Genomic DNA, 22203 nt, shown 5'->3' on the forward strand with positions numbered 1-22203 from the left:
ATTTCATATGTAAATTATGTATTTATGTTATTTTATTCCCATATTCTACTCTCTCTCTCTCTCTCTCTCTCTCTTTGCCAGCAAAGATAAAAAGTAGTCATATTATGGAAAACATGGAATTTTTCAAAATGTTTTCTTAATCAATCTCTGCTTGGTTCTCTTGCACATATCCAAATAAAGCTCGTTAATGAAGCCTACCTGCCTGTCTATCTGTCTGACATAGCAAATTAAAATTTTGTAAAATAAATATTGTCCGCATCTTTCATTTTCCATACACCACACATGTCCTTCATTCAGTCTTGCTTAACAGCACAATCTTAGGCATATCCACTCAGAAGGAGGTCTCATTGTGTTCAATGGGGCTTCTTCCCAGAAAGTATAAATAGGACTGCAGCCTAAAAGACCTAACTGATCACTTTCAAAATTCCTATTGGATGATAATCAACACACTCAGATCTGAACAACACTGATCTCCTTTCAGATATTATTGAGTGATGATGAAGACTTTGCTGAAGCACCAATTTATTAGATAGCTCTTTGCTAAATTCATTTGATACCTCTTTATTAGGTAACAAGTGTTATCCTTCAGTAGTCTTTGCCCATCTCTGTCTGGTCATTTAAAGTCTGCCTGTCCATTTAATCTGCTTTAATCCTCATATCGTCATTTAAAATGCATTGCTTGGTCAGAACCCAAAGAACATGCAATTCAAGTTCTCATATTCCTCTATTCAAATGTCTGCTACTGAAATGGGACTTATATTCTCATTGGTTAAGAACTCCAGCATGCCCCAAATATTTGGGTCTTGTTCTTTCTAAATTTATGAGTTGTTTCGTTTTTCTATAATCATGTACGTACCCTGAACCTCCTATGTGTGCAAGAAGTCATTCACAGCAACTAGAAGCACAGGCTTGGGATTCATGTTGCCTTCTACATCATCTAGGCAGTTGATTTTGATGTAGATAAGCCTGGTGATGGGGACAGGTCGTCATGCTCCTCGCTATCCACCTTTCTTGCATGTAGAAGTCCAGTTGTTTGAGTGAATTTCTTTTGCAAGATGCACCATTGTTTCTGGGGGTTTTGTAGTTGGTGTTGTTTCATCCTAGAATAAATGCAACATACTCAAATGCTCCTACAAACTGTCCATGTTGTCCATATCCAACACTGTCCATATTGATTGAAGATCTGTGTTAGATGAGATGAATTCTTTGGAACAGAGTTTATCTTTAAATAAAGAGGCTAGTTTGATTCAGTCAGACAGTTTCTAGAAATTTTAAAAACAATTATTTAATACCAGTGAAAAACCCAAGAACAATATTATTTTGAAGAGGGGTAGGCCAAGGAAGATGGATATTTTCCTCTTTCCCCCATCTGCTTCCTCCATTTCCAATGTTTCTTAAAGGGAAGAACTAAGTTCCAATTTTGTGGGTTTTCCTATGCATCCCAATATAAATTTGAGTGTGGATGCTGTCCAATGCAAATGGAGGAAGTGATCCCTGAATTTGTATGATAATAATGACTTATGCAAAAATCTGGAATTCTGGGGGGAAAAAAATGATTCACTCTATCGCTTGTATAACTGAAACGTAATAGGCATATCGTTCTTGGCAACGTTAGAATTCTTAGCTCATAACTGCCCTGGAGATTTACTGCTGCCTGTGACTTTGATCTAGCTCAGATTTTCTCAGTGTTGTCCTCCACCATACCACGTCACATGGTCCACTTATTGAAAGTACCACCAGAAGCAACTGGCAATGACATCATCACCAGTTACTTCAGGATTGGGAGGCTAGGTGCAATGTGACAAAAACCAGTAAGAGGCTCAGGGTGAGCGGGAGGGCTTTTTTCAGTGTGGAAAAACATACTTTGGAGCCCCCTACCACTGTTTGTTGGGTCACATTCCTGGTCTTGCTACCAGGCAGCAGGTGTCCAGTGGTCCCACAAGTACCCCAGACATCACTTCAAGTACCACTGGTGGTATCCGTACCATTGTTGAGAAACATGGATCTAGTTCACACAAATAGGTGATAGGTCATAAAACTGTATGTATATGTACATAATATTTCTTCTTCTTCTTTCTTTTTCAGGCCTTATGCAGGAAGTTGGTGAAAATGAGACAGAAGTGACTGAATTTGTCCTCATTGGCTGGTCAGGTCGACCGAAGGCAAGAATGGGTATAATGGCATTCTTGCTGTTTTCCTACTCAATAATTGTTGTTGGCAATGGGCTCATTGTCTTAGTGGTCATCACTGATCCACGGCTCCACAACCCCATGTATTTTTTCCTGTGTAATTTGTCCATCCTTGACCTTTGTCTTACGTCATCTGGGATCCCACAGTCTATAGGCTACTGCCTGGTGGACAGACCTGTTATATCTCTTCCTTTGTGCTACACTCAAATTTATGCCGGTCTGTACTTTGGCGCAACTGAGTGTATTCTTCTGGCTGTTATGGCTTATGACCGTTACGTCGCTATCTCGAATCCACTGCGCTACACGCTCATCATGAATAACACCGTCTGCATCGTGTTAGCCGCTTTTACGTGGATTGTCCCCTTTATGATCACAGTCATCCCCTGCGTTGCTAAGCCAGCTAGATTCTGTGGAAACAATGAAGTGGACCATTTGTCATGTGAATTTAAAGCAGTCTTTAAGCTAATCTGCACAGACACCTCCATGAGTCAAATAAGCATTTCTGTAACCAGCACTTTTACACTAGTTTTTCCCCTTGGCTTTATTCTTTTTTCCTACATACGTATTCTTTCGGCCATCTTGAGGATGCACTCTGGAGGTGGCCGAATGAAGGCTTTTTCCACCTGTGGGTCTCACCTGGCTGTGGTGAGTATGTTCTATGGCACCTGCATGTTCACCTACCTCCTCCCTGAGAGTGTCAGGAGAATTAACCGCGATACTGACAAAATAATATCTTCATTTTATGGAGTGCTGACCCCTATGTTTAACCCTTTGATTTATACACTGAGAAACCAAGAAGTGTTGGGTGCGTTGAAGAGACTGACGGTTAAAAAAGGTGATGTGTAATATATCTTCAACAGATACTATGGTAGCATCCTTGTACCATAACTTTGTATCTTTGTGCCGCATCTATTATCTTTGTCATATCTTTGTATGATAGTATGGTACCACATTTTAACAGGTGCATTTTAATAATAAAAATATTATTATTTTTAAAGTTCTTAGAAATATAAAAATTGTGAAGTTATTTTAGAGATACATCTCCAGAGGTATAGAGAAAAATGTAAGCAGTGACCTAAATGGTCTTGAATTTCTCTTGCTCTATATCCAGGCATCTCTTCAGGATTTTCCTTGTGGTGACCCCAATATTGTGGAACTCCCATTCTCTGGTGGATGTGGGAACTTCAGCTGAGTGTGATGCTGAACATTTTAGTGTTTCTATTGGCTCTATTTGTTAACTTATGATTTCAATGTTTAATATTTTTAACTGTATTGTTATTAAAATTATTGCTATTATTAAATTATTAAACATACACAGTTTACTAGGTTTTTGGACAAGGATTTTTTTGGATTCACACTTATCTGAGTCCTAGCCACCAATTTAGAAGCTAATGAAGTATCAGCGCAATATGTAGCATGTATCAGTAGTACGGCCTTTTGCAGCTATACGGCTGGTATTCTATCTATGCCAGCATTGTCCAGATGTTTCCTTAGGGCCCACAGCATTGCGCCTAGTGTCCTGTTCAGTACTGGGAATGTTCTTGCTTTCTTTCCCCAAAGCTGCTGAACTTCAATTTCTGAATCTTGCGTTTCATAACCTTTTCCAGCTCTTTCTCAATTCTGCTGTCCCCAGCGATTGCCACATCAATAAATTTCTCTTGATTTTTTTTAGTACCAGCAGAGTGCTTATTATGGCTATATTTACTGTTATTATTGTAACAAGGCAATTGTGTGAAGGTGGAATAGCAATTCATTAAAAAATGTAATCATGCCTCTTCCATTTCATAGACCTTAGGACAAAGCATTTACAGATGTTGTTGCTGTTTTTCAATTGAGCAGTTATGGGTGCAATCCAAGAACACATATGGGCTAGCGCAAGTCCTTCGCACCAGCCCAATGATGTTGCAAAAGTACTTTACAACTGTGAAGCACTTTTACATCACCGATTGAGCTGGGAGGCCAGTCCAAGCTCTTTGGGGCCATGTAAATGGTAAGCCCCTACAGGCCAAGTCAGGCTGTTGGGGAGGGCCAAAAGGAGGAGTTTCAGGGCAGGGGTAGGGCAGGCGGTGGTTGGGTCCATGGGCGGGCAGTGGTGGGGTGGGGAGCATGCCAGGATCTAACCCTGGTCGTGGGCAGCCCAAAGCAGCTCCAGGCTGCTCAGATTTTCGCTACCTCTGGAGGTGGCGGAGATCCTAGTAGCTGCATTGGGGCTGCTGCAGCTTTACCTAGGGTAAGGGCAATGCATTCCTCTTGCCCCTGGCCGAGCCACAACTGGCCCCAATCCAGCCGGCCTCCCCGATCCAATGCGGATAGGATTAGGCTGCTAGTCAGCAAAATGTAACATGAAGCAGTTATTCCCTTGGGTACTACCACAGAAGTTTAAGACAAAATGTGTTCATTTAATAATAGAATGAGGCACACTAGATGTCTCTGTACTGTATTCCACAGAGATGTCTCTGAAGTCTTTTATGTGCATTGATAAACTATAGTACAAATATCACATACTGTTAAGAAGATTAAATACACTTAAAAAAATGTTGTTCTAAAAACTTAATTATCAATATTATTACTATATTAGGGTTGAAGGAGAAGTTGGGGATATTTTTGGTGCCCAACTCTATATCTACTGTTTTCCATAGCAGGAGAACCATGTAAGCCTGATAATCTATCACAGCGTTAAGCATGCTTAAGACCATTGGAAATGATGGCATTAAGCATATTTAACTAGGATCCCAATCCTAATGAACTCATGTCCTGCTGGCAGAGAGCTGGCCCAGAAGCATAAGTGGCTGGAAGCTACATTCGTGGGGCAGTAGAAAGGCCTCCTGCCAGCACCACTGGTACATTGGCAGTGAGGATAGGCAGTGGGAACAATGGGCCTGGAAGGGGAAGGAACTGGGGAGTGTCTGAGCAGCCAGGGGGTGCGTGGGAGACAGAACTAGGGAGAGAAAGTGCAATCCTGGTGGTACATGCATGCAACAGGACCCAATGCCTGTCCCCTTTCCTCTTCCCTCTCCGTTATTGTCCTCAGTTTGCACCAGCAAAATAGCTGACACAGATCCAAGGAAACTAATAAGGGCAGCAAAGGATTGCTACAGGGTAAGAGAATGCTAGTTCCCTTACTATGAGGAGACTGCCACATACCGCCTACCTACCATAGGGAACATATGAATATTTTTGTTTACCCAGTGGGTCATTAAACTCTGGAACTTCTTGCCACAGGATATAGTTATGGCACCTGGCCTAGACTGCATGCAGAAAGGAAACTGCATGAGTTGGGGGCTGGTTAAATTCCCCCATGCCCTGCCCACGCCTCCTGCAGTGTCCAGTCCTTTACTCAAGAGTCCTGCATGCATGAGGAGGCTGGACAACACCTGATCTCATAATGATTTCGTGTTTGTGAGATTGGTAGAATCATTGCAGCTGTTGCTGCTTGGTTAGGAGGCCAGGGGGGCAACCCATCATTTTCTGTGGATGATTTCTGCGTGATTGCCGCAACACAACCTACAAAGACTAAGAAGCACATTGGATCCATATTATCCATATGAGCACTAGGAAGTATTCCAAAGTGATTGACAATACCAGTCCTATCCTTTTGTTAAATACCTTGTAGTGAAAGGCATAGAGGAGGACATTCCCAACCCTCTTGGCCTTTCTAATACGCAAAAGAAGGATAAAGCTACAGCCAAATCCTATTGGTCTTCTCCTTTGCGGGAACTAACATTATGTCATCACAAGCAATAAATAAAACATACAAACAATAAAAACAGATTATGGCTGTCGTAAAAGCTATTCTGGCAGTGCACAAAGCTATGTGCTGCTGGAGGGCCACCGGAGAGGCCGCAGAGGCCCACGTACAGTGGAAGACAAAGGAGGGCCTGCCTATGAAAGTGAGTTGGCAGTGAAATGCAATGGGGTGGGGGAGGGCAGAACAGGGTGGAGTGGAGGTTGGCAGGAGGTGTGCCAGGAGCTGGAGGTGGCACCTGATGTGGGAGATGCTTTTCCCACACATAGCAAACTGGCATGCCCCCTTTCTCTCTGATGGGGAAGCCTTGGGTGGGACCTGGTCAAGGTGACGCATTGGAAAGCTGGAGGTTTATGGGGAGGTAAAAGGAAATATCTTTCCTTACCTCTCCCAAGCATCCTAAACTATTCTAGCACCCCAAACTATTCCAGCAGCTATTCTACTTTCAAGTTAATATTAGAAAGCCTCTTCACTGTACTCTGAAATTTTATGCATGGAATAACTACACAAAGTAATGAGACAATTGGGACTGTTCCCAAAGGGGAATAAACTAAAAAAATCTAGTCCATATTTTCTTAGATAAAAAGCCAACTAAATATGAAAGAATTATTTCTCCATTCATTTACACTGATGTTAAGGATTTCTATTGAAGCTGTCTACATTTTTTCTTTTTCTTTTTAATGCATTTCTGGAGTTACCTCAACACTGCAAACTATTGGTACAGGCTGAAGATACTGAAATTGCAATTCAGGCGCATATTAAAGCTAAATCAGGGTTATTTTAAATAAATTTTATACACTCACATGCACAGTTACACACATAAATGTCTGATATATAATATATATATTTGAATGCATAATCAATTTATATATGTAAGTTCTTTGAACACGTTTTGATTTGTTTCTCATTCTGAAAAATAATTACTCAGTTTTAATCAACGTGATGAAGTTCACTTTCAACTTAAATCGGTGGACCAACAGAACATCTTCAATCTGGAAAATGATTTATTTTGATTTTGAAGGATTTTAAGAAGGCAAGTAAACTGTTTTCTTATTAACTATTTGCAATAATGTATTTCGAAGTAAAATACTACCGGGTTTCATGCAGATTTTGCTGACCCTATGCATATCTTCATAAGTGAGTGCCATTGAATTCAATGGGATTGATAGGGTTGAAGCCTTAATACATTATCATCACAGATATTATATAGGACAGTGTTTCTCAAACTGTAGGCCAGCACCCACTAGGTGGATCACGAGTTGATTTCAGGTGGGTTCCTATTCATTTCAATATTTTATTTTTAATATATTTGATTTGATGCTACCATGGCATGTGACTGCATTAGGAAAATGTGACAGATCTGAACTTTAAACAAGCTGCTCTGTATATGTTTTTAACAATAATAGTAAATGGAACTTACTCCTGCATAAATGGGGGTAGGATTGCAGCCTAGAGTGTTAACGAATTTTCCTGTTTGATGACATCATTGCCAGTCATGACATCACTTCTGGAGGGTCCTAGATTCTCATTCTAAAAAGTGACCCCAGTGCTAAAAGTTTGAGAACCACTGATATAGGATATTCATCTATTTTATGCAAAGTTCTAGTCTGTCTGTCTGTCTGTCTGTCTGTCTGTCTGTCTGTCTGTCTGTCTGTCTGTCTGTCTCTCTCTCTCTCTCTCTCTCTCTCTCTCTCTCTCTCTCTCACTCCATGTGTATGTGTGTGTGATTCAGTAGAATCAAACAGTAGTTTGTCATCAGTGTTATAAAAGTGATACTGATTCCCTCAAAATATTTTCTTAGCTTGCATATGATTTTCTTTCACATTTGTAAATTAGTCTTTTTATGCTTGTTTTTTTTTCCCCTGTCTACTGATCAATCATGGTACCTTGATAAGATCAAGACTAACTTATTTATCTTTTTCTGTAGACCATATATTTCCTTCATAAAATTTTCATTAAAAACATCGTATAAAAAACAGAAAATGAAGTTATGTACAAAGGTTTGCAAGATATATTAATAAATGCCTATGGGTGGATGGAGGGATATTCTTTTGAAACTGAATGGACAACACTACAGACTGTAGTCCTCACATTTTTGAATGTCCACCTTTATAGCAAATCATTTGCATATTGAAAATCAGTACCTTTTCTAATGATCCCAAGCATAGAATTGGCCTTCTTCACTGCTGCCACACATTGAGTTGACACTTTCATCGACCTGTCCACCACCACCCCAAGATCTCTCTCCTGATCTGTCACGGACAGCTCAGAACCCATCAGCCTATATGTGAAGTTTTGATTTTTTGCCCCAATGTGCATGACTTTACACTTACTGACATTGAAGCGCCTCTGCCATTTTGCTGCCCATTCTGCCAGTCTGGAGAGATCCTTCTGGAGCTCCTCACAATCACTTCTGGTCTTCACCACTTGGAAAAGTTTGGTGTCGTCTGCAAACTTAGCCACTTCACTGCTCAACCCTGTCTCCAGGTCATTTATGAAGAGGTTGAAAAGCACCGGTCCCAGGACAGATCCTTGGGGGACACCGCTTTTCACCTCTCTTCATTGTGAAAATTGCCCATTGACACCCACTCTCTGCTTCCTGGCCTCCAACCTGCCCCCCCTCAGGTGCCTCTTTTCTAGGCTGAAGAGGCCCAAACGACGTGGCCTTTCCTCATAAGGAAGGTGCCCCAGCCCAGTAATCATCTTAGTCGCTCTCTTTTGCACCTTTTCCATTTCCACTATGTCCTTTTTGAGATGGGGCAGCCAGAACTGGACACAATACTCCAGGTGTGTTTTTACCACAGATTTGTACAACGGCATTATAATATTAGCTGTTTTGTTCTCAATACCTTTTCTAATGATCCCAAGCATAGAATTGGCCTTCTTTACTGCGACCGCACATTGAGTTGACACTTTCCACCACCACCCCAAGATCTCTCTCCTGATCTGTCACGGACAGCTCAGAACCCATCAGCCTCTATGTGAAGCTTTGATTTTTTGCCCCAATGTGCATGACTTTGCACTTACTGACATTGAAATGCATCTGCCATTTTGCTGCCCATTCTGCCAGTTTGGAGAGATTTTCATAGAGAAGGGCTGAGCGAGATCATAGACAGTAGCAGCGGCAAGGGGGGTGTGGGCAGCAGTGCTGCCTCCAGAGGTGTGGTGCCCCAGGTCATTTGCCCCCCTTGCTCCCCCAGGTACGCCAGTGCTACAATGTGTCAGAGAATGTGATTGGGCAGTAAGCCACTCTATTCTCTCCAAATGCATTTGAGCTGAAATGATGAACAGCAGCACAGACAAAAGAAAATATTTCTTTACTCAGCGTGTGGTCGGTCTGTGGAACTCCTTGCCACAGGATGTGGTGCTGGCGTCTAGCCTAGACGCCTTTAAAAGGGGATTGGACAAGTTTCTGGAGGAAAAATCCATTATGGGGTACAAGCCATGATGTGTATGCACAACCTCCTGATTTTAGAAATGGGTTAAGTCAGAATGCCAGATGTAGGGGAGGGCACCAGGATGAGGTCCGCTGTGACTCTTGTTATCTGGTGTGCTCCCTGGGGCATTTGGTGGGCCACTGTGAGATACAGGAAGCTGGACTAGATGGGCCTATGGCCTGATCCAGTGGGGCTGTTCTTATGTTCTTATGATTTACCATTGAAAAGCCAAGACTGTGGTTTCCAAGAGTGCCCAAACATCACAATCTTGGACTTTTCATAGTTTAGCTGAAGGGTGTTGTTGGTAAAATATTCTATGCAGGCATTAACCAGTCTCCTTAATCCTATTTTAGTTCAGAACAGATTTATTTAGAACAGGTAGCACTTCAGAGAACACTACATTTGAGGTCCTGGCTTTCAGCTTCCTACCTAACAGCCTGAATTTGGCCTCAAGGACCTCCCAGCTACACTTGCCCACGTTATTGGTGCCGACATGCAACACAACAGCTGCCTCCTTCCCAGCACTGCCTACCAGCCTGTCTAGATGAGAAGTGATGTCCGCAACCTTCGCACCAGGCAGGCAAGTCGCCATGAGGTCCTCACATCTGTCGCAAACACCCCTCTCTATGTTTCTAATAATCGAATCCCCCACTACAAGAAGCCCCAGACCCCCCTGCCACCAAGGAGTATCCTGAGTGCGTTCAGATACAGGCCCGTCCCCTGGAGAAGGGGTCCCTCCTAGGGGATTGTTTCCCTCCTCTCCAGGATGATGACCTCCAGCTCTGAGATTTCCCACTTGGGCAGCTGATGAGCAGCACACCTTAGGTTGGGACAAAGCCTGATCGTCCTCGGAAGTCTCCCCACTGTCCTTCTCTGCCTGCCTCTGCTTCTCCAGGTCGGCCACCAAGGCTTCAAGGGAGCAGACACGTTCCCTGAGAAACCTGGAGCTCCTTGCACCGAGGACACACCCATGACTTATGCCCCAGAGGCTTATAGTCATACATGTAACATTCGATGCAGGACAAGTGTCAGTTTTTGGACATCTTGTAAACATGTCCATCCCCCCCACATTGCACAGACCCAGAGTATCTGTTACCACAGAGGAGATGGTTGCTCTATAATCATCAAAATGGGTAATTATGGATGCTCTATAATGATCAAAATCACTGCTGAAGACTTATTTTCCTTCTTTTCCTCAGTTCAGGAGAATAACAAGCCAGAGTTAAAAATAAGTATATAACAATAGGTGGTGAATATAGGTGGTGAACAATAGGTGGTGAATAGGTGGTGAACAATAGGCCACAACTCTGTGGCCTCGAACATAGGAATCAAAGGTGAGAGTAGGGATTCATTTGCAGAGAATGCCATTTTCAGGCAATGTTTCTTCACCAGAGACAAAAGCTTCTTAGCAGAAACACTGGGTCCATGGAAACTATTTCTATGAGGCAACATCAAGGACTGTGTTACTTCCACTGTGTTACTTCTACTGATGGAATCAGGGCCATTGTAGTCAGGAAGATTGTAGCTTGTAAGAGTTCAGTGGTGCTCATGTTAGTGTTGCTGTTTCTGATGTTGTGGCTGGTGCTACTCCGGACTTAACCATGCTGACAGAAGTTATCATAGGGGGGATCTTCTCTATAATATCAGTTTCCAAGAGAATTACACTTTTACAGAATATCCGCATAACTGGGGCCTGATTATGAGGTAAGTTCTATATTGCTTCACAGTAGTAACATCAGTGGCTTGAAGATGTAGGGTTACTGAAAGCAATTGAATGGGAGGGATACATGTATTTGTCTGTTCATTGATCATCTGTGGAAAAATTGTGAAATTTTCACTGCTTGGAATGGGTGAAAGTCACGAAGAGCCACTTTCTGCTACAGTTCTCACGAAGAATAGCAGGAGAAATTGGCAGGAGATGATGCAACAAGGTCTTAGATCAGCGGTTCTCAAACTGTGGGTCCAGGACCCACTAGTGGGTCATAAAACAATTTTTGGTGGTCCACCAAACTGACAGGGTAGGTTAGGTTATGTGCATCAACGGTTAAACCACATGCTACTTGGAGAAAGCACTGCAGTTTGGCTGCATCTTTCTTAAAGGGAGGTGCCCAGAACTGGACATAACACTCCACTTGAGGTCTGACTAACGCAGACCAAAGAGGAACCACAACTTCTTCCCATTAAAGCAGGCTAAAATTGCATTTGCCTTTTTTGCAGCCGCCTCACATTGATGACTCATGTTCATCTTGTGATCCACTGCAACTCCAAGATCCCTCTCACATGTGATGCCAAGCCAGGTATTTCCTATTTTATACCTGTGTCTGGTTATTTTTGCCCAAGTGCAGAACCTTGAACTTGTTCCTGTTGAATTTAATTGTATTCATTTCAGTTCAGTATTCAGTTTTGTCGAGGTCTTCCTGTACGCTTCTGCTAGACAGTATTTCTGCTATAACATACATAGTACAAATCTCCTTGCAGCCCAAATTATAAATCGGTTCAGCAAGCCCTGTCCTTCATCTTTGTGATTCATGAGATCCAAACGTCAAATGTGAAATTGACATTTGCCAAATGTCACCTTGAGTTCCGAAATGTGTGACATCTTTCATGATTCAAAGAGAATATATGAGGTCATCTTGAACCTTTTGTTTACAGAACAAAGGAGTACAACTAATTATGCGCGCAATAGGAAAGAGAATGTGTTGTCTGTTATTGGAGGTCTCACTGAAGAAACTTCCAGCCAGTTGGCCACAATCACCAGTGTCTACAAGATCCCACAGGTATGTGATTTTGTTGTTCATGGTCATTCATACTCTGCTTTAATGCAGTTCAGTTTAATTATGTTCACTGAAACTAGAGGACAAACAAATTAAATAAGCAGAAAATAGCATATTTGTGGATATCAAATTTATGTCCAGAAATCGTTGCATAGGGAAGGTGTGGCTGTCTGAAACCGATGCAGCCAAATCTAGAAAGCAGGTTTAGCCTAGTGATTTACAGTCTTATTCAGATGCTGCACTGAATATACACCATTACTGGTGCAATGTTTGTCATATCTAAAGATCAATCCCATGGATGCTAGTACAACTTTTTCCAGTAATGCCAACAGCTTCCATGGAAATCCTGACATGGCCTGTCACACATGGAGTGGTGTCCTGACATCCAGGCCTCATCACTGCGCTTTCAAAAGAGCCAATGCCTGCATCCAAACAGTCCAAATGCTGGCAGACAGAATAGTGCCACTAGGGTGACCTGAGAAGTGGGTACAGACAGGTTTAGGGCTAGTTAGAGGCAAGCTTTGGGGAGGACGCCCTCCTGTGAGCCGCTGAGTATGAACAACACAGAAACAGGCACATCACTAGATACGCGCAACAGAGGACAGGTGAAGATCTACTTGACACAGTGAAAATATCATAGAAAATGTTGATGTCGCAGGCTGAATATTGATAGACATTCAGAGGTAGTCACATTACTTCAGTCATTTATAATCACTTTATGATCTCACTTTTCCCATTAGCTGTCTTATGGTGTATCTGAGACAGGGCTGAGTGATAAAAATGATTTTCCTACTTTGTACCAAATGGCACCAAAGGAAACAACATATTATGTGCGGCTGGTCAGGCTTCTCCTGCACTTCAGATGGACATGGGTTGGTTTTGTTTCAAATGATGCAGAGGAGAGATTTGTATGGGACCTCCAACTTTTGTTTGAGGAGAACAGCATTTGTGTTGCCTTCATTGAAACAGTCAATATATATGGTGGATTGAAACAGGATATCATGGACAACCTATGTTTATTTCAAAAGATAAGGGAAACACTTTTATTAACCAAAGCCAATGTGATTGTTCTCCATGGGGAATCATGGTTTCAGGATTACATAGCATTTGCCTTAGATATTTTTGAACAAAACACAAAGGAGTACATCCGGAAAGTTTGGCTAGTGCCACCTGAATGGAGTTTGACTATCTTACCCACTGGACAAGTATTGAGTCTATATACTTTCCATGGAGCCTTATCTTTTTCACTCCACAAAAAAACAGTGCCAGCTTTCAAGGACTTCCTTCATAATTTTACTCCTAATAAAGCAGTCATGAATTTTCTCCCTGTCTATTCTTCTGACACATGCCATTGTTATGATCTCAATGAAACCCAATTCCAAAAAGAAAACTGTACAAGAGAGGGGAAACTAGAGATCATTTATGACACTGGTATGACAGGCAAGAGCTTCAACATCTACAAAGCAGTCTATGTGATTGCAAATGCTTTACATGCCGTGTACATGTCCCGAGAGAAAGGGAGGCTTCATAGAAGTACATCTCAAAATCAGAATGTTCAGCCCTGGCAGGTAATCTTGTAACCATCTTTCCATCCATTCTCCCATTTATACACTTCCTTCTCTCTTCCCATCCCCAAACCTCTTCATTTCCTGCCCCTTCTCTCCTATCTCCTGTGACATGCAGTGAGATCCAGGCCAGGGGAGGCAACACACATTCCTTCTCTTCCCTGTCCTCCCCGAAAGCAGGCTGTGTGCTGCAGCAGAGAGAAGCAGTTTGGGACAGGCAAAAAGGACTTTTAACTTCTTGGGTCCTTTTTTATTTTTACTTGCTGGTTCAGGTGATGCTCTGCCTACCCTGCCTATCCTGACTGCATGTCACTAGCATGATGTTGCTTCTCCAGGGCTCTATTCTGATGCACTTCACTCAAGTACTGTAGCAGAATGATTGTACAAGTCTGAGGGCCCAATCCTCTCCAATTTTCCACTGCTGGTGCAATTGTGCCAGTGGGGTGTACGCTGCATCCTGTGATGGAGGGGCAGTCACTAGGACCTTCTTAACATATGGGGACATGTGGTCCCTATCCATGGGGCTGCATTGTGGCTACACCGGAGCTGGAAAGTTGTTTAGGATTTGGCCCTGAGTGCCCAGTCCCATTCATCACCTGCACTGCTGGAAGTTGCATTCCGGAAACAGAGTGTGTTTTATGGCATTGTGAAATGCAATAGTGTCATGCAGTATTGGTCAAGTACCACTGGCCATGTAGCAGTGGCTTGTCAAGCTCCCTTGGCACTGACTAGAAGTTGCAGGGGATGGGTGGTGGTGGTGGGTGGGCTGGGTGAGGATCAGTGCCAGGATTGATGCTGTCAGGATCATGCCAGGAGGTGGGGCACTTTTCTACGGCAATGATGTCACCATTATGCTATACTCCCTACCTCACCTTGCCACACCTCTTCGGTCCACTTGGATTTGTGTCAGCCAAGAAGCTGACATAGGGCAATGGGGGGGGGGGCTTACCAGGAGGTAAGGGAAATGTGCCATTTTCACCACCCCATCATAGGATGCAAAGTCTGCCTCCATCGGGCAACTGATTTGGTGCAAATGGTGGGAGATAGGATTGGACATGATTGACTACTATGAGTTTATCTGTCCTGTTTCAGTGGGTTTATTTGACTCTCTTTCAATGCAGCTCCACTCTTTCCTGAAAAACATTCACTTTAATAATGGAGCTGGACAGGAAATCTTTTTTTTGAGAAGAGGCAATTGTCAGCTGGGTACGACATTATCAACCACATCCATTCAGTCAATTCATCCGGTCATATTGCTCTAATAGTTGGAAATTTTTTCCCAAGTGAAGAATTCATCATCAGAGAGGATTTTATTATATGGAATAAGAGATTAAAGCAGGTACAAATAAAGGAAAGATCTCTGAACTAAGCTTGATATGATCTGGGCTGGGGAGCCATAATCTATTCTTCTGACACCCAAAAATTTCATATTTATATTGGACTTGAGTATACTCTCCATTCTACAGTGTTACTAAGCCAAAGGCAGTTCTCATAATGAATAATCACACTTTTTTCAAATACTTTCTCTTCATTCACTTCTTTCCTGGTTCCCTTCCATCTACATTGAGCAGTTGTGTCCTTCCAAGTTCATTTAGCAAATGTGCTGCTGATCATCATTTCAGCTCAAATGCATTTGGAGAGAATAGAGTGGCTTACTGCCCAATCACATTCTCTGACACATTGTAGCACTGGCATACCTGGGGGATCAAGGGGGGCAAATGACCTGGGGCACCACACCTCTGGAGGCAGCACTGCTGCCCACACCCCACTCGCCGCTGCTACTGTCTATGATCTCGCTCAGCCCTTCTCTATGAAAACCGGAAGTGATGTTTAAAGGCCCTCTCGAGGCCTCAGAAGTCCTGCAGAGGAGGCTGTACACAGCCCCAGATGCAACCGGTAAGGGGGGGTGGCTCTTGTAAAGGATTGAAACAGGATATCATGAACAACCTCGGTTTATTTCAAAACATAAGGGAAACCCTTTTCGTAACCGAAGCCTGAATTGAGTTTTGCTTTCCTACCCACTGGACAAATATTGTGTCAAAACATTTTCCATTAAGTCTTATCTTTCTCACTCTGGAAAAATACAGTGCCAGCTTTCAAGGACTTCCTTCATAGCTTTACACCTAGCAAGTCACTCTTGAATTTTCTACATGTCTATTCTTCTGACAGACGCCATTGTTATGATCTCAATGAAACCCAATTCCAAAAAGAAAACTGTACATGAGATGGGAGACTCGAGGTGATTTATGACACTGATATGTCCGAGGAGAGCTTCAACATCTACAATGCAGTCTACGCGATTGCGAAAGCTTTGCATGCCATGTATATGCCCTGAGAGAAAGGGAGGCATCATAAAAGCACATCTCAGAATTGGAACATTCAGCCCTGGCAGGTAAAGTCATGATAAGAAATTTATTTATGAAAACTCAAGCATTATGTATGGATGAATGTGCTTTGCAGAATTATTGCTGGGAAACCTTTGAGCAGAATACTAGCGAATAAAATTTAAAAATAAGAATGGATCCAAATGCATAAGTGGAACTTGGCTTTAAGTTTGAATATAAACAGTGAAGAAATTTATGAGGATCTTTAAATATTACAGTTTACAGTGAATATATCTCATCAATACAATTTAGTGAATGCGTGCAGATTCTTACCCATTGATAAACCATCCTTAGCAGGGAACTTTGCTCAAGTATCCCCCCACAAACATGTATGTCACAAAAGACTTGGTTGAAACAGGGCCATGATTTATTCCATTGCAATGCTTCGCAGCGATTGGTGCAATGTAATGGGTCCTGGCTATACTCCACCCCCCTTTATGTGGGCACCTAACTAGGAGGAGACAGTTCCTGTCTGAGCCCTCCTTTGGGTGAACCAGCTTGACTCAGCTCGCCCAAGGCTCCCCCAGGTTCTTCATCACCAACCCCTGGAAACAGGGTCCAGCCAGCTGAATTGTTCTGCCCACCCTGAGCCGGAGAATCACGAAGGTGAGCATACCAATTCCATTCTGGGGTCAAACCAGGCTGCCCCGATCCGGGTAGCCTCAGGGCTCAGCACTGGCCTTAACCCGGCCTGTTGCTTGCCTGAAGGTAGACTATTTTCTAAGGTAGACTAGGTTCCCTATTTCTCCTTCTGTTCCCGCACTACCCTGCCAGGCACGACCAACCTGGTTGAAAGACACACAAGAACCCCAAGGGGACAGTCAGGGGTATGTGAAAAAAGCTTCACCCCATGGCCAATCAGGGGAAAAGCCTAAAAATTCCTACCCGGCCCCAAAAGGTAACCAGCTAGACTTCTGACTGTGTTTAAAGGGGGGTGGGTGGGTTCCACTGCTGCCGAGGAACAAAGAGGCTGGGGGAAACATGTGGGCCAGCCTTTAAACTACACACCCCAGGCTTGCCCCCTCTCCCACCAAGAGCAGCTCAGCGCGTCATGCAGGCAGGGAACCGGACAAGTCTCCCTCCACCTGCATTCCCAGCTGGAGGGCTTATTTCTCCATAAAAATTTAACAATAGAGCCTGTTACTCAGAAGTCATTCTTCTTCCATATCTTTTGATCTCAAATATTTGAACATCTTATCCTGTTCTTCTTGTACAAGATTTTCTAGCTTTTCCTTCAGTGGTGTTGCAGAATTATCAAGTCAATGGTTTGCATTTGATATTTACACAGAAAAACCAATTAATTCCAAAGTAGTAAATGCTCACTTGTAGCTCAGTTTCACGTTCCATACAGCTCAATACAGTTTCCTTGTCATCTATCAGCTTGTCAGTTTTAGTTTCTTGACCCACCAACAATCAGATCCTGACCCACTGGTGGGTCCCAACCCACAGCTTGGGAAACACTGAGATAGATAGATTCCAATTATAGCATTCCAGCTGCACAAAGTCCTTCACAATTGTGCAAACCTGGGCTGTTGCTGCATGCTTCTAGTCCCCTGTCTTTTTAAAAAAAATTTTTTCCCAAAAACAAAAATAACAAACACGCAAAACATAACACACAATACAATACATACAATACATAAAAACAATATTAGAGGGTGCAAGATATCATACATCACTTTGTATTGGCAACCTTCAGTCTCGAAAGACTATGGTATCGCGCTCTGAAAGGTGGTTCTGGCACAGCGTCTAGTGTGGCTGAAAAGGCCAATCCGGGAGTGACAATCCCTTCCACACCGGGAGCAAGTGCAGTCTGTCCCTGGTCTGTCTCCCTGGCTATGGGCCTTCCTTCTTTGCCTCTTAGCCTCAGACTGTTGGCAAAGTGTCTCTTCAAACTGGGAAAGGCCATGCTGCACAGCCTGCCTCCAAGCGGGCCGCTCAGAGGCCAGGGTTTCCCACTTGTTGAGGTCCACTCCTAAGGCCTTCAGATCCCTCTTGCAGATGTCCTTGTATCGCAGCTGTGGTCTACCTGTAGGGCGCTTTCCTTGCACCAGTTCTCCATAGAGGAGATCCTTTGGGATCCGGCCATCATCCATTCTCACGACATGACCAAGCCAACGCAGGCGTCTCTGTTTCAGCAGTGAATACATGCTAGGGATTCCAGCACGTTCCAGGACTGTGTTGTTTGGAACTTTGTCCTGCCAGGTGATGCCGAGGATGCGTCGGAGGCAGCGCATGTGGAAAGCGCTCAGTTTCCTCTCCTGTTGTGAGCGAAGAGTCCATGACTCGCTGCAGTACAGAAGTGTACTCAGGACGCAAGCTCTGTAGACCTGGATCTTGGTATGTTCCGTCAGCTTCTTGTTGGACCAGACTCTCTTTGTGAGTCTGGAAAACGTGGTAGCTGCTTTACCGATGCGCTTGTTTAGCTCGGTATCGAGAGAATGAGTGTCGGAGATCGTTGAGCCAAGGTACACAAAGTCATGGACAACCTCCAGTTCATGCTCAGAGATTGTAATGCAGGGAGGTGAGTCCACATCCTGAACCATGACCTGTGTTTTCTTCAGGCTGATTGTCAGTCCAAAATCTTGGCAGGCCTTGCTAAAACGATCCATGAGCTGCTGGAGATCTTTGGCAGAGTGGGTAGTGACAGCTGCATCGTCGGCAAAGAGGAAGTCACGCAGACATTTCAGCTGGACTTTGGATTTTGCTCTCAGTCTGGAGAGGTTGAAGAGCTTTCCGTCTGATCTGGTCCGGAGATAGATGCCTTCTGTTGCAGTTCCAAAGGCCTGCTTCAGCAGGACAGCGAAGAAAATCCCAAACAAGGTTGGTGCAAGAACACAGCCCTGCTTCACTCCACTTCGGATGTCAAAAGGGTCTGATGTGGAGCCATCGAAGACAACAGTGCCCTTCTGATGTGGAGCCATCGAAGACAACAGTGCCCTTCTGATGTGGAGCCATCGAAGACAACATACATCACTATAACTAATAAATCATTACATATTTCCTAATCTAGTTCCTCTAGTACATTAGCCTCTTAATACCATTTTTACCCAGCACCCCCCAATAATGACACAGGCAAGGACATATGGTACAAAGGGTCACTTTATTAACTAATTAAGCATACTACAGATTGCAACAGGACCTAACAAAAAAGTCATACGGGTTCTACATGTGGGAAATGGAGCTGCCCGTCTACTTCCCCTTATATTGATTTGGGCGACCACACCAGACTCTGGGCTGCATCATTACAAGCCTGCCGTCCCCTTCATTGTCACCCCGAAGGGCCAGGGTGGCAGGCTAGCTCAGGCCACCCGAGCGAACCTGCGGTGCGCCTTTACCACCAGGCCGAGGTTCATCCAGCCTGCGTCACCCAGCCGGGAATGCCAGCATGACCAAGCGTGGAGTCCACCCGGCCCTTGCCACCCTGCGGTGTACACCAAGATGAACTTACGTACCCAAAACTCGCACGACACCTGCCTAAAGTGACCAACAAGACCTATGGAAAACCCCAACTCTGCCCCTAACTCCACAGTCCGGGGTAGGCGAAAAAACCACCAACCAACATGCCAATTAGGCTGATGGCAAAAAATTCCTACCCAGCCCCAGTTGGCAACCAGCTAGTCTCGGACTGCCAAAGTGTGGGCGGGCGGGGGATCGCTCCCTGGTCCCAACTGAGCGGGCTCCCCCGTGCAGCCTGCACATGGTCCCTATCCAATTAGCCCCCAGCCAATAGGAATGCCAGCATGACCAAGCGTGGAGTCCACCCAGCCCTTGCCATCCTGTGGTTTACACCGAGTTGACCTTACATACCCAAAACCCGCACAACACCTGCCACCCAGGGGGTCAGCCTAGTGCTTGGCACCACCGCCGCACACGGAAATAAATTTCCGCAGGCCATGTTGCACATCAAGAAAAAAAAAAACATCATTGCCCAACACCAAAAGGTGTACTCCATCGCTTCTGAACAATTGGGGCGCATCATAGCTGATGCCTGGATGAGAAATGACACCACCTTCCTGATGGAGTACTGCTCGCCTCACATACGAATTTACCTTCTTCCTAGCCAGTTCCATCTTTTTAACATCAGAGGTGAAATGCCAAACCCTGCGAGGCAAGAGGTCAGACCATAAGATGACCGTCCACGAAAACGCTGACTAACGTGGAGAATATCGCTGCAGGCCTGGGGCCTCAAGGACAGAGTCGTCCTCTGGCCCAGGTCATTCTCCCCCAAATGAATAACAACAATGTGAGGTGGGGTGTGGGCATGGACAAACTCGTAAAAGGCAGGAAGAAGCTGATCCCACAGCGTTCCTCGCCGTGCAACCCAATGCACAGTAACCATGGAACCAAGCTGCAGCTGAGTACCAAAGCTACTGGAGGCCGCCCTCTTCCTTGCCCTGAAAACGATGGAGTGGCCGCAGATAAGGACCCGAACTGCTCCAGCCCTGGAAACTGTGGACAGGAAAAACAGGAATTGCAATTCCAGAAACATGCATTACTTAACTGTATGGCACATGGCAAAGCCAGTGCAAGTGAGCGCCCAACTTCTGTCACAGGACAAGCCCGGAAAAATACTTGCAATACACTAACACGTGGCAGTGCCACTATAAACAACTGGCAATGCCAGTGTAATTGCTGTCATGGGCCACGCCCAGAAATTTTTGTGGTATCTGCATCACCCCTCGCCCCTACCACCAGGGGAGGGGGAAATGGCTGAGCCAATCCCGTTCAATGCTCGTCAGGCTCTATGGCATAGTATTTAAATGCGCAGGAGCGCCAATGGCCAATCCTCTGAACGTCCCAGGCTGGGAGGCCGATATCAGCTGCAGCCGATGCAGCCCCAATCTTGAAAGAGTGCAGGCCGTAATCTTCCTCCCAGAACCCAAGGTCCACCAATGCCCTGTGAAAAAGGACCCTAATCTGGAAAAATGTAACAGGTGAGGTATCAACATGGCAGAACAAGGCACCTGGGACTGTAGGACAAATAAGACCAAAGTGTCCTTACCGGGCATGAGGCTAGGTTCTGTTCCAGGCCCAGTCGCACTTTTAAACCCACCCCCCGCTGGTTGGTTTTTGAACGACGGATGGTGATAATGACTGTGTCAGCTTTAATAACTACATCCTACAGCTGTAAGGCCCTTCCAGACTGGTCACCCGCTGAGGCACATAAAACCTCACTGGGGCAGAAGGCACCAATAAACATAATAATGCTGATGGTTCTAAACAGTAAGGACTCATATGGAGTCGAACACAGCACCTTAAAACGATTTTTCAACCTGACTAAAATCTCAGGAGTAATGGGTTTATGCTGGTCAGGTTTAGGGGACATGTTTGCTTCAAACCCTTGACCAACTTGTGAACCCTAAAGTCTGTAGTAGCATCAGCAAAACCTGAGGCCTTGGCACAGAATGCCAATGCTGCCAAGTACACTGATAAAGACCTACAAGATTCATTAATGCCATGCAGGTATAAAAGGAACCACATCAGGTGTTCCGGTGGAATAGGCCAGAGTTGGGGTAAGGCCAGGGCTGCCCAAAAGGCCTCAAATTCCCTTGCCTTATTTTGGTAGCTGTGACGGGTAGAAGGCACGAGCACAGACCAAATTACATGTTGCGCTCTGCACAGCCAAGGGTCCAAAGCCAAAGGGGCATCAGGTCAGGATCCCGCTGTGCCCCTGTTGCCAGCTGACGAAAACGCTCCACCTGAAAACGTGATGGGGCATCGGCTATGCTGTTGTGAAAACCAGGGATGTGCTTGGCCAAAAACAAGGTATTATTTTTAAGGCAGTGCAAAACGAACACCCTTGCCAGCCTCATTACCCATGGGGACCGGGATATCTGCTGGTTAATGATGAACACCACAGCTTGGTTGTAGCACCAGAAACACATGGTGGAATTGGCAAATTCATCTGCCCATAAATGAACTGCCACCACAAGGGGGAACAGCTCCAAAAAAGTCATGTCTGTGGTAACCCCTTCTGAAACCCACGCATCCAGCCAAGGGGCAGAACACCATCTTCCTCTAAAATACACTCCAAACCCAAAACCGCCCGCAGCATCAGGGTGAACCTGCAGCTCTGCCTCAAGTAATCACTCCTGCCACCAGAAGGATA

At 44.5% G+C, this 22203-nt stretch overlaps 1 protein-coding gene across 1 annotated transcript in view; it reads left to right on the forward strand.

Moving 5' to 3' along the window:
• The first annotated feature begins 2447 nt into the window (after nucleotides 1–2447).
• The window catches only part of LOC136652750 (vomeronasal type-2 receptor 26-like), a 49428-nt gene continuing 29672 nt past the window's right edge, over nucleotides 2448–22203 (forward strand). The window contains exon 1 of the mRNA XM_066629673.1: nucleotides 2448–2628. Coding sequence (XP_066485770.1) covers nucleotides 2448–2628 — 181 coding nt within the window. The remainder of the gene's footprint in view (nucleotides 2629–22203) is intronic.

The sequence above is a fragment of the Tiliqua scincoides genome, chromosome 5, assembly GCF_035046505.1.
Source record: "Tiliqua scincoides isolate rTilSci1 chromosome 5, rTilSci1.hap2, whole genome shotgun sequence".
Taxonomy (NCBI): domain Eukaryota; kingdom Metazoa; phylum Chordata; class Lepidosauria; order Squamata; family Scincidae; genus Tiliqua; species Tiliqua scincoides.